This window comes from Pongo pygmaeus, chromosome 19 (genome assembly GCF_028885625.2).
Source record: "Pongo pygmaeus isolate AG05252 chromosome 19, NHGRI_mPonPyg2-v2.0_pri, whole genome shotgun sequence".
Classification (NCBI taxonomy): domain Eukaryota; kingdom Metazoa; phylum Chordata; class Mammalia; order Primates; family Hominidae; genus Pongo; species Pongo pygmaeus.
The window spans coordinates 58,414,902-58,428,056 of record NC_072392.2 but is presented as its reverse complement, the minus strand read 5'-3'; the positions used below and the strand labels follow the sequence as shown (position 1 = coordinate 58,428,056).

The 13,155-nt window shown below is 38.8% G+C and overlaps 1 protein-coding gene across 2 annotated transcripts in view; it reads left to right on the top strand.

Annotated features, from left to right (window-relative positions):
• Positions 1 to 13,155, top strand: part of MED13 (mediator complex subunit 13) — a 125,502-nt gene that overhangs the window by 91,562 nt on the left and 20,785 nt on the right. For both annotated transcript variants that reach the window (XM_054457142.2, XM_054457140.2), the window contains exons 17-20: positions 4,132 to 4,293; positions 8,782 to 9,005; positions 10,386 to 10,575; positions 11,580 to 12,042. In XM_054457142.2, coding sequence (XP_054313117.2) covers positions 4,132 to 4,293; positions 8,782 to 9,005; positions 10,386 to 10,575; positions 11,580 to 12,042 — 1,039 coding nt within the window. The remainder of the gene's footprint in view (positions 1 to 4,131; positions 4,294 to 8,781; positions 9,006 to 10,385; positions 10,576 to 11,579; positions 12,043 to 13,155) is intronic.

Sequence of the window (13,155 nt, the reverse complement as noted above, 5' to 3'; positions counted from 1 at the left end):
TTTGAATGAATTTAAAAGTCTACAAAGTATAGTTTGTATATATATGTATTTTTTTTGTTTTTGTTTCTTTGTTTTTGAGACGGAGTCTCACTCTGTTGCCCAGGCTGGAGTGCAGTGGCGTGATCTCGGCTCACTGCAAGCTCTGCCTACCGGGTTCACGCCATTCTCCTGCCTCAGCCTCTCCAGTAGCTGGGACTACAGGTGCCCGCCACATGCCCGGCTAAGTTTTTGTATTTTTAGTAGACACGGGGTTTCACCGTGTTAGCCAGGATGTTCTCGATCTTCTGACCTCGTGATCCACCCGCCTCAGCCTCCCAAAGTGCTGGGATTACAAGTGTGAGCCACCGCACCCAGCCAGTATAGTTTGTATATTTTAATGACAACATTAGTTTTGTTGAAGACAGACAAAGCTCTGTTCTAATTATAAAAAAAATACTTGCTGAACAAAAATTAAGAATACCATACAATTCACCCATTTAAAATGTACAGTTGGCTGCTTTTTAGTATGCAGAGTTGGACAGTCATCAACACAGTGGGTTTTAGAACATTTTCATATTAAACCCCCTACCCGTTAGCAGTCACTCCCTTTTTCCATCCAACCTTCTTTGCTAGCTATAGACAACCACTAAGTCTATTTTCTGTCTGTCTAGATTTGCCGCTTTTGGATATTGCATATCAATCGAATTATATACTGTATGGTCTTCAGTGACTGGCTCTTTTCACTTTCCATAATGTTTTCAAGGTTCATCTATGCTATAGCACATATTAGTACTTTATTGCCAAATAATATTCCATTATGTGAAGATACCGTATTTTATTTATCCATTCATTAGTTGATGGATATTTAGGTTTTTTCCACTTTTTAGCTATTATGAATAATGCTCCCATGAACATTTGTGTACAAGTTTTTATATGGACATGTTTTTATTACTCTTAAGTGGATTCACTGAGTCATATTCTGTTTAATCTTTTTTTTTTTTTTTTTTTTTGAGACGGAGTCTCGCTCTTGTTGCCCAGTCTGGGGTGCAGTGGCGCAATCTTGGCTCACTGCAACCTCCACCTCCCAGGTTCAAGCAATTCTCCTGCCTCAGCCTCCCAAGTAACTGGGATTACAGGCGCCCGCCACCACACCCGGCTAATTTTTGTATTTTTAGTAGAAACGGAGTTTCACCATGTTGGCCAGGCTGGTCTCAAACTCCTGACCTCAGGTGAGCTGCCTGCCTTGGCCTCCCAAAGTGCTGGGATTACAGGCATGAGCCACTGCGCTTGGCCTTTGTTTTGTTTTGAGACAGAGTCTCGCTCTGTCATCCAGGCTGGAGTGCAGTGGGGCACGATCTTGGCTCATTGCAACCACCGACTCCCAGGTTCAAGTGATTCTTGTGCCTCAGCCTCCCCGGTAGCTGGGATTACAAGCATGCACCACCACACCTGACCTGTTTAATCTTTTGAGGAACTGCCAGATTGTTTTCCATAGCAGCTGCACCATTTTACATAACTACCAGCAATATATGAGGGTTTCACTTATACTTGTCACATTGTTTTTCTTATTATAGTCATCTTATAATCAGAGTATCTCATTGTGATACTTTGTGTGAAGTAGTATCTCATTGTGGTTTCATCTGCATTTCCCTATGACTAATAATGTAGAAGATTGTTTCATGTGCTTGTTGTCCATTTGTATATCTTCTTTGGAGAAATGCCTTTTCAGATTTTTTGCCCATTTTTAAAATTAGATTTTTATGTATTTTTATTATTGAGTCCTGAGTTCTTTATATATCTTGGATACAAGGACATAAGCCCCCTTATCACATGTGTGATTTGCATATATTTTCTCCTATACTCTGGGTTGTCTTTTCATTTTTTTTTTTTTTAAGATACGGGGTCTTGCTACTTTGCCCAGGCTGGTCTCAAACTCTTGGACTCAAGTGATCCTCCTGCTGCAGCCTCCCCAAGTAGCTAGGACTACAGGGGCCTACTGTCACACTCAGCTTCTTTCACTTTCCTTTTTTTCATCTCTCCATAGGATGTGAATCTTTTTACTTTCTTGATGGTATTCTTTGAAGCACAAACATTTTTAATTTTGATGAAGTCCAATTTATTTTTTCTCTTGTTGCTTGTGCTTTTGATATCTAGGTCAGGACCTAACCCAAGGTCTTGAAAATTTACTCCTCTTACTTTTTTGAAATAACTTTTTAGTTTTAGCTCTTATATTTAGATCTCTGATCCATTCTGAATTTTTTGTATATAGTATATGGAAGGGTTCTGACTTCATTCTTTTGCATGTAGATATCTAGTTGTCCCAGAATCATCTATGGAAAAATGTTATCTTTAAGTTGTCTTGGTACCTTTGTCAAAAATCAGTTTATCATAAGCATGAGGTTTGATTTCTGGATTTTCAGTTTATTTCTATTGATTGATTATCCTCCATGATCACTCCTTTTTTTTAACTTTTAGGTTCATGGGTACATGTGCCAGGTTTGTTATATTAAGTAAAAGGTAAACTTGTGTCCTGGGGGTCAGCATACAGATTATTTTGTCATGCAGGTATTAAGCACAGTACTTGATAGGTATTTTTTTGTGATCATCTTTATTTATTTATTTATTTATTTATTTTTGAGAAAGGGTCTCGCTCTGTTGTCCAGGCTGAAGTGCAGTGTTATGCTATCATGGCTCACTGTAACCTTGACCTCATGGGTTCAAGTGATCCTCCCTCTTCAGTCTCCTGAGTAGCTGGGACCACAGGTGTGTGGCACCATACCCAGCTAACTCTTTGTAGAGACAGGGGTTTGCCATGTTGCGCTGGCTGCCTGTGAACTCCTAAGCTCAAGCAGTCTGACTGCCTCAGTCTCCCAAAGTGCTGTAATTACAGGCGTGAGCCACCACCCAAGTCCGGCCTGTTAGCATTTTCAACTGCTAAATGGTATTCTACTATGTATACAAAAGTTTACTTAAGCATATTACATATTAAGTATTGTGTTTGGAACTTAGTTTTATCTAGTTCCGTACACTTTTTTTTTTGTTTTTGTTTTTGTTTTTTGAGACAGGCTCTCACTTTGTCACCCAAGCTGGAGTGCAATGCCATGATCTTGGCTCACTGCAACCCCTGCCTCCTGGGTTCAAGCGATTCTCCTGCCTTAGCCTCCCGAGTAGCTGGGATTACAGGCATGTGCCACCATGCCTGGCTAAGTTTTGTATTTTTTGGTAGAGACAGGGTTTCACTGTGTTGGCCAGGCTGGTCTCAAACTCCTGACCTCAAACAGTCTACCCGCCTTGGCCTCCCAAGGTGCTGGAATTACAGGTGTGAGCCACTGGGCCCAGCCACTACACTTTTTAGGTATAGGAAATTGGGGCCAATTACGATAAATTAGGCAAAGGTAATAACGAATTAAAATTGAATGATTTAATATAACTGTGCTCAAACAGGTTTAGTGGTACAACTGGACCATTCCGGGAGCCACATTTATTGTATCAATATCATTTAGTGATTTTTCCTTGAGCCATTTGACATTTATGAGGAGCACCTTTCGTACCCATTCTGATAGTTGGTCAGAAATGCAGGTCATGATTTGATAATCTATAAATATTTAAGATGTATAAGCTTATAAAATATTTATGGATAATACACTTTTTAGCAGTGTGAGCAAGTTACTGTATAATTTCTGTATTTTAGAATTGTTAAAGTCTACTGTTTTTTTTCAAATTAAACTTTAATAATTATGACCAGTCTTTATTCACTTTACCATAGTAGTGCTAATTATGGGATATAATTTCAATGTGAGGCAGACCTCTTTCTGGTAAAATACCTACAGCACCAAAACAGCCAACATAAATGCAAAAAGAAAAATTTATTTGATTAATTTATAAATTGATTAATCAGCTAATGAATGACTTTTTATGGAAATAAGTTACAGTAACTTTTTATTGTGTGTCTTCTTGGTTGTAAGTATCTAGAAGAACCATTTCTACAGATCATCTTATAGAACTTAATGCAATTCTCTGTACAAGTAAGGGTTTAATCTTCTTGATGATGAAGACCTGAACTTCCCTATATGTGTTTTGTATTATCTTAAAGTTTTATTTGTGTTGGCAATAGCAATTCTTAATTACTTGTTTTTTTTAAAATGCTCGTAGATGTGAGTATGCAGTGCTCACAGGATATACTTCGAATGCTCCTCTCTCTTCAGCCAGTTCTTCAGGATGCCATTCAGAAAAAAAGAACAGTAAGACCTTGGGGTGTTCAGGGTCCTCTCACTTGGCAACAATTTCATAAAATGGCTGGCCGAGGCTCTTATGGTAAGTAATTTATAGTGATATATAATGACTGATTTTATATCAGTCCTCAGATTTCTGTGCCCAACTAGAATAAGCACATTAGTTTTCTTTAAATATATTTGTGGTATATTCTTAAGGCCACTGTGGTCCAATCCTAGCTTTTTTTCCCCACCATTTCCAACATTCAGCTTACTCAACTCTCCAACTCCACTTCAAAAGGAGTGGCTTCTCTTAGGTCTGTTCTTACACATAGGGGGCTTTCCCTCAAGATTTTACATGAAGAAAGGGACATACTGCTAAGATTTTTTTTTAAAAGGCAAAAAAAATACTTTTGTTATAAATTATTTTACAAAATTAAATGAAAAAGGGAGGTGGAGTGGGGAATGAGGGTTATACTAGTGATAAAAGGCCCTAAGGTCTTCATTTAAAAAGAATTACAACAAAGAAGAAATTTGCTGGTTGTGACCAGAGTAGCAAATGAATTCTCATAATAGGTATGCAGATTTATTGTCAGCTGTGATGAAAATACCATTCCAAATATTTGAACTATTTGTTGAAGATTGTCTCTGAAAGGTGGGCTGTAATTGGAGTTTTTCAAATATATTTGGAATAATACTTCTTGAAATCTTTGACTTTCGTGTATGGATTTGGAATGTATTACATATGAAAGTAGTAGATTTGCCTATATTTTCCTTTTCTCTTTCTTTTAATGGCTAAATAAATCTCATTACAAAACTAATATTCTGTGAAAAATGCAGGTCAATGAAAATTTATTTTATTTTATTTGTTTGTTTTTTTTTGGAGACAGAGTCTCGCTTTGTCGCCCAGGCTGGAGTGCACTGGTGCCATCTTGGCTCACCGTAACCTCCGCCTCCTGGGTTCACACAATTCTCCTGGCTTAGCCTCCCGAATAGCTGGGAGTATGGGTGCACGCCACCATGCCCGGCTAATTTTTTGTATTTTTAGTAGAGACAGGATTTCATCACATTGGCCGGGCTGGTCTCGAACTCCTGGCCTCAAGTGGTCTACCTGCCTCACCCTCCCTAAGTGCTGGGATTACAGGCATGAGCCACCGCGCCTGGCCAGAAAATATATTTTAGTATAAATTTTACATTATTTTAAAAACTAAGATAGTAGCCGGGCGCGGTGGCTCACGCCTGTAATCTTAGCACTTTTGAAGGCCAAGGCAGGTGCGTCACCTGAGGTCGGGAGTTCTTCGAGACCAGCCTGACCAACATGGAGAAACCCTATCTCTACTAAAAATACAAAATAAGCCGGGCATGGTGGTGCGAGTCTGTAATCCCAGCTACTTGAGAGGCTGTGGCAGGAGAAGAAGAATCACTTGAACCCGGGAGGCGTAGGTTGCCGCCAGCCGAGGTTGCCATGACCCGAGATCGCACCGTTGCACTCCAGCCTAGGCAACAAAAGCGAAACTCCATCTTAAAAAAAAAAAAAAAAGGTAGATATTTATTTATTTATTTATTTATTTATTTCTGTACCTTAACTGATTTTGGAGATCATTTCTATCTGCACATATAGAGATTATCTTTTTTTATGGCTATATGTATTCCATTGTTCTTTACATATGATAATATATTTTACCAGTGCAGTGTTTGTGAACATACAAATTGTTTCCACCATTATCATTACAGCTACTTTTCAGTAATGCACAGATCCCTGGCTTTAAAGCATGGGTGTATTTTTATTTTATTTATTATTATTATTTTTGAGATATGTTCTGTCACCCTGGCTGGAGTACAGTGGCACAATCATGGCTCACTACAGCCATAACCTCCTGGGCCCAAGTGATCCCCTCACCTCAGCCTCCCAAGTAGCTGGTACTACAGTTGTGCACCACCACACCCAGCTAATTTTTGTATATTTTGTAGAGATGAGGTTTTGCCATGTTGCCCAGGCTGGTCTCCAACTCCTGGGCCCTAGTGATCTGCCCACCTCAGCCTCCCAAAGGGCTAGGATTATAAGCACCCAGACGTGTATTTCAAGAAAAAACAAAAAACTAAATAACTCTCTGTAATTCTGTAATGCCTTTTCTTTTCTTTTCTTTTTTTTTTTTTTTTTTTGAGACAGTCTCACTCTCTTGCCCAGACTGGAGTGCAGCAGCATGATCTCAGCTCACTGCACCCTCCGCCTCCCAGGTTCAAGCAGTTCTCATGCATCAGCCTCACGAGTAGCTGGGATTACAGGCATGCATTAACCACCCCTGGCTAATTTTTGTATTTTTAGTAGAGATGGGATTTTGCCATGTTGCCCAGTCTGTTCTTGAACTCCTTGCCTCAAGTGATCCACCTACCTAGGCCTCCCAAAGTGCTGAGATTACAGGTGTGAGCCACCATGCCCAGCCCCTGTAATATCAGTTTGAATTCCTACCAGTTAAAGTGCCTGTTTTCCCAAAGCCTTGCCTAGTAGGATGCTGATTCAGTGGGTGAAAAATGGTTATTTCCCATTACAGTTTGAGAGATTAAATAGTACAGACTGTGGGGATAGATTTCTTGGGTTTAAATTCCTACTCTGCTACTTCTTGTGAAATACTAGAGAAATTGCTTAACTTCCTCATTTATGTTTTCTCATCTCTAAAATGAAGTTAATAATAGTTTCTGCCTTATGTTTTTTGTGAGGATTAAATGAGTCAGTACATGCAAAGAGCTTTGAACAGTACCTAGCACATAGAATTATTGTTTGCTATTATTAATTTTAAATTGCTTTTTTAATGAGAAAGAGCGTCTTTTTATGTGTTAGAGATAGTTTTGTTTTGTAATCTCCATGTTCTTAACCCATTTTTCTATTAGGTTGTTGGTCATTTTCTTTAAAAAATTTTTTTATTATGGTAAGAACACTCACCAGGCATGGTGACTCACGCCTGTAATCCCAGCACTTTGGGAGGCTGAGGTGGGCGGATTACTTGAGTTCAGGAGTTTGAGACCAGCCTGGCCAACATGGTGAAACCCCATCTCTACCAAAAATTCAAAAATTATCCAGGTATGGTGATGTGTGCCTGTAATCCCAGCTACTCGGGAGGCTGAGGTGAGATAATTGCTTGAACTCCGGAGACGGAGGTTGGAGTGAGTGGAGATCGCACCACTGCACTGCAGCCTAGGCAACAGAGCAAGACTCTATCTCAAAAATAAAAACAAACAAACAAAAAAAAACTAAAAAAAAAGAACACTTAACATGAGATCTGCGCTCTTAGTAAGGTTTTTTCTTTTTTCTATTTTTAAAATTATATTATTTTTAAATGTATAAATAGGGATGGTGTCTCACTATGTTGCCTAGGCCTCAAACTCCTGGGCTCAAGTAATTCTCTCACCTCAGTCTCCCAAGATGCTGAGATTACAGGCATGAGCCACAGCACCTGGCCTACAGTGTATTTTTTTTTTTTTTTTTGAGATGGAGTTTTGCTCTTTTTGCCCAGGCTGGAGTGCACTGGCACAATCTCGGCTCACTGCAACCTCCACCTCCTGGATTCAAGCAATTCTCCTGCCTCAGCCTCCCGAGTAGCTGGGATTACAGGCATGCACCACCATGCCTGGCTAATTTTGTATTTTTAGTAGAGACGGGCTTTCTCCATGTTGGTCAGGCTGGTCTTAAACTCCCAACCTCAGGTGATCTGCCCACCTCAGCCTCCCAAAGTGCTGAAATTACAGGTGTGAGCCACTGCACCCAGCCCCATGTCAAAAATTTAAATGCAGACCAGACATGGTGGCTCCTGCACGTAATCCCAGCACTTTGGGAGGCTGAGGAAAGAGGATCACTTGAGCTCAGGAGTTTGAGTCCAATCTGGGCAACACAGCAAGATCCCATCTCTACAAAAACTTTAAAAATTAGCCAAGCATAGTGGCACACACCTGTAGTCCCAGCTATTCGGGAAGCTGAGGCCAGAGGATTGATTGAGCCCAGCAGGTTAATGCTGCAGTAAGGCATGATTGTTCCACTGCAGTCTAACCTGGGCAATAGAGCAAGACCCTGTCTCAAAAAAATAAGTAAATAAAAAGACTTGTTTAGGAAATTCCTTAATGTTGAAAAGTCTTGACCACTGGCATTAAGTATTTTTGTCTCTAATAAAATATTTTCACTAATAATGACTTCATTAACTTTTGACATTTAAATAAAAAGGAGGCCGGGCATGGTGGCTCATGCCTGTAATCCCAGCACTTTGGGAGACCGAGGTGGGCAGATCACAAGGTCAGGAGCTCGAGACCATCCTGGCTAACACGGTGAAACCTCATCTCTACTAAAAAATACAAAAAATTAGCCGAGCGTGGTGGCGGGCACCTGCAGTCCCAGCTACTCAGGAGGCTGAGGCAGGAGAATGGCGTGAACCCGGGAGGCCGAGCTTGCAGTGAGCCGAGATGGCGCCACTGCACTCCAGTCTGGGCGACAGAGTGAGACTCCCTCTCAAAAAAAAAAAAAAAATAGTAAATAAATAAATAAATAAAAAGGAAACATGTCTTGTTTTTAAGTGTTTTCTTAAAATACATCTTTCTTATTTAGGAACTGATGAATCCCCAGAACCACTGCCAATCCCCACATTTTTGTTGGGTTATGATTATGATTATCTGGTGCTTTCTCCATTTGCTCTTCCTTATTGGGAGAGACTTATGCTGGAACCCTATGGATCTCAAAGAGATATAGCCTATGTTGTACTGTGTCCAGAAAATGAAGCCTTGTTAAATGGAGCCAAAAGCTTTTTTAGAGATCTTACTGCAATATATGAGGTAGGTGTTTAAAAAGAGATGACATTTTAAAACTACCTTACGATTTGTATTGTTGTATATACAGCACACTGGGCAGTTCAGTTGATTGGGACACAGTGATGATGTCAGATTAGATGTTTATTTCTCATACTAGCCAGTTACATTCTTTGCTGAGTTTGACCCAGTCTGTTAGATGTGTATGCCATGGGTCAGAGTGGCTATCCCCCTATTGGAGGAAGAAACATTGAGGGCATATAGATATATATCCCTTTTAATGTGGCCTTTTCTAAAACAAAGGGTAACAATGTTAAATAGCCAGGAAAAAAAGTTACATTTACAAAAATTCTAGTCTTTATTCTCTAGGATTTCAGGTAGTGACACTAGGCCTCACTTTCCTCATATGTAAAATAAATCTATGCTAGATATCGCTAAGGTCCATTTCAGGTCTGAAATTCTTGCCTCTTCTTTTAAGTTAAATTCTCACATATCCATCACCAGGCGCAATAATTGTAAATTATAAGTGTTATGGGACATAAAGTCTTACTTTATTATTCCTTCCTTTTTCCACAAAGGCTTGGAAATTTAGTCTTTAAATTTTGATTCCTTATACAATCTGAATGTTAGTGTATGTTAGTTTAGCTTCCTTATAAAATTTTCCACATAATTACAAGGTATTTGTAGTGTGTTTTTAATAAATAAACATTTCCCAAAGGGTGTTATTTGGAATATCAGTCCGGTAAAATCCTCTCAGAGAAAAAGTTCCATAGTTAAATAGGCTTGAGGAAACATTGTATATTATATTGCCTTTTAGAGATTCACAATTCGTATTAAGTTTTTAAAGGCCTTGAAATTCTTCCAGTAAAGAAGTCTTCTAAGTTTGCTTAATCCAATGTTTTAAATTTATTTGACATTGGGCTTCTAATAACAAAAATCAGTGACTCACAGAACTAGAGGGAGAGGGTGTATAAATATATTTTTATACCAGTTTTTATTTTGCTTTGACTTAGGGATATGTGTATTCATAATTCATGAATTGGTGTTAATGTATACCTAAAATGACTGCATTTTTATGCTCACTTATGTCTGCATTCTGCAAGCTTTTATTCAAACCAAATGGTTCTAGTACTATTGTTATCTAGGTGTTTTTTCATTAGAGATATTTTAATTTTGAAAAAAAATTAATGAATTTCTAATGTAAAAATGAAAAAGACCTATGGCACCATTTCACCCTTGATATGTTTGTTTTTTTGACCTACTTCTAAAAACACCCTTGATATTTTTATCATAACTGTTAATTGCAAGTGGTTAAGCCTATTTTAAGTAGCTTTCATGCTTGGTTTTATAATGTGTATCTAAATATAATAATAAATTTACTAATTCTTTCTGTATGTATGTTTGTAGTCCTGTCGATTAGGTCAACATAGACCTATTTCTCGACTGTTAACAGATGGGATCATGAGAGTTGGATCTACTGCATCAAAGAAACTATCAGAAAAGTTGGTAGCAGAATGGTTTTCTCAGGCAGCTGATGGTAACAATGAAGCATTTTCTAAACTCAAGCTTTATGCACAAGTCTGCAGATATGACCTAGGTATTGAATTTGTATTTATTGTATAAGGCTGGTGTTGGCAAAATGTGGCCTGCTCCACCAGCTGTTTTTGTAGATAAAATTTTATTGGAACACAGCCATCCTCATTTATTTATGTATTTTCTCTGGCTGCTTTTGTGCTACAACATTGGAGCTGAGTAGTTTTGATAGAGACTGTGTGGCTTTAAAGACAAAAATATTTATTATCTGACCCTTTACAGAACAAGTTTGCTGATCCCTAATGAGGGATCCCATCAGGTAGGAAGAAATTATGGGTTATAAATACATTTTCTGTTGCCTCTGTAGGGTCTGATGTTTTAATAACATGAAGATTCTTCATTTGTTACAGTTTAGAGATAAAATAATTTATAGTTAATCTCTACCAAACCAAGAAATAGTTCTTTGTTGTAGCTAAGAAAATGACAGCTGTTTAAGACTTGCTTGTTACATACTTTTTTTTTCTTTTATTCTACCCGTGCCCAACTGTATTGCTTATAAATACTCTTGAAAAATAAAGATCAGTGGACTTCCTTTAGACTTAATCCAAAGAGATGCAGAACCAAAATATTGAATCTCATTAGACATTCCTATAATTCGAACCCCATGATAACATTATACCGTTTTATATTTTAATTAGCTGTCAATGTAGTCAATATTTATTTGATTTGTGATTTAGAAACCCTTTGAATAGTTTGATGAATATTGCTAGATACCTTTTTTTACATTTAATTATACTTAGAAAATAGAATTTTGTTACACTTTCATAGTAATCATTTCTTTAATTTTGAGTGAAAATTCTGGCTTTTTCAATTCCATTTTAAATATGTTTCTTCAGTCTCCAGGGGAAAATAGAAAGCAAGTGTAGGTCATACCATTAGCAAGCAGTTTCGGGGCTATAATTACCAAGAAAACATCAACTAGATTATGATTCTGTTTACACAGTAGAATTAAAAAAAAACAGTCAGTGAAATAAAGAATTAAATTTCCTACCTGTTTTTATTCTTTAGGTCCTTATCTTGCTTCCCTGCCATTGGACAGCTCTCTACTTTCCCAGCCAAATTTAGTTGCCCCTACAAGTCAGTCTTTGATTACTCCACCTCCGATGACAAATACTGGAAATGCTAATACTCCATCTGCCACCTTAGCATCTGCAGCGAGCAGCGCTATGACAATGACTTCAGGTGTTGCCATATCTACTTCAGTTGCCACAGCTAATTCAACTTTGACCACAGCTTCAACTTCATCTTCATCATCCTCCAACTTGAATAGTGGAGTACCATCAAATAAACTACCTTCATTTCCACCCTTTGGCAGTATGAACAGTAATGCTGCAGGATCCATGTCTACACAAGCAAATACAGTTCAGAGTGGTCAGCTAGGAGGGCAACAGACATCAGCTCTACAGACACCTGGGATTTCTGGAGAATCATCTTCACTTCCCACTCAGCCACATCCTGATGTGTCTGAAAGGTACCTTTAAAAATACTGATTTTTGCAGAAATAAAAAAACTATGATGCTTTTTCTTTCTTTTTTGTCTTGAGACACAGTCTCATTCTTTTGCCCAGGCTGTACTGCAGTGGCGGGATCTCCACTCACTGCAACCTCTGCCTCCTGGGTTCAAGTGATTCTCCTCCCTCAGCCTCCCCAGTAGCTGGAATTACAGGCATGTGCCACCACACCTGGCTAATTTTTGTATTTTTAGTAGAGACGGGGTTTTGCCATGTTGACCAGGCTGGTCTTAAACTTCTGACCTCAGGTGATCCGCCCACCTTGGCTTCCCAAAGTGCTGGGATTACAGACGTGAGCCACCATGCCCAGCCATGCTGCTTTTTTTCTAAATAAGACATTTTGAATGGTCATAAAGTGCTTTTTTATCTTATTCTTGTAATTTTAGTTTGTATCTTTTTTTTTTAAGACAAGGTCTCACTCTGTCACCCAGGCTGGAGTATAGTGGCGTGATCGCGGCTCACCGCAGCCTCGACCTCCTGGGCTCAGGTGATCCTCCCACCTCAGCCTCCTGAGTAGCTGGGACTTACAGGCGTGCACTACCATGCCCAGCTACTTTTTTGTAGAGACAGGGTTTCGCCCTGTTGCCCTGGCTGGTCTGGAACTCTTGGACTCAGCAATCTGCCTGCCTCAGCCTCCCAAAGTGCTGGGATTACAGGCATGAGCTATCGCACCCGGACTAGTGTTGAATATTTTATGTATAAAATTATAATGAGGACTTTACTTCATAAAGTCTTTATCATAGAATTCTAGAATCTGAGGGTGAGAATTAAGAGCTTGAAAACCATATAGCCCAGATACCCATGTGACATTTGAGTCTTCTGTGGCATAATTGTCAAGTAGATTTGCCTGTGCAAATCACTCTGGTGATTGAGAAGTCACTATTGACCCAGTCTATTCAGAGGCTTTAGAGTTGTACTAAAGTTTGAATCTCAGCTCTGCCATTTACCTGCTTTGTGACTTCGGGGAAACTCTAACTTTCTAAGCATGTTTTCTTATCTGTAAGATGAGAGTAATATGATATAATATACATTAAGTACTTTACACAGTGATTCCAAGTTATTTATGGTGACAAG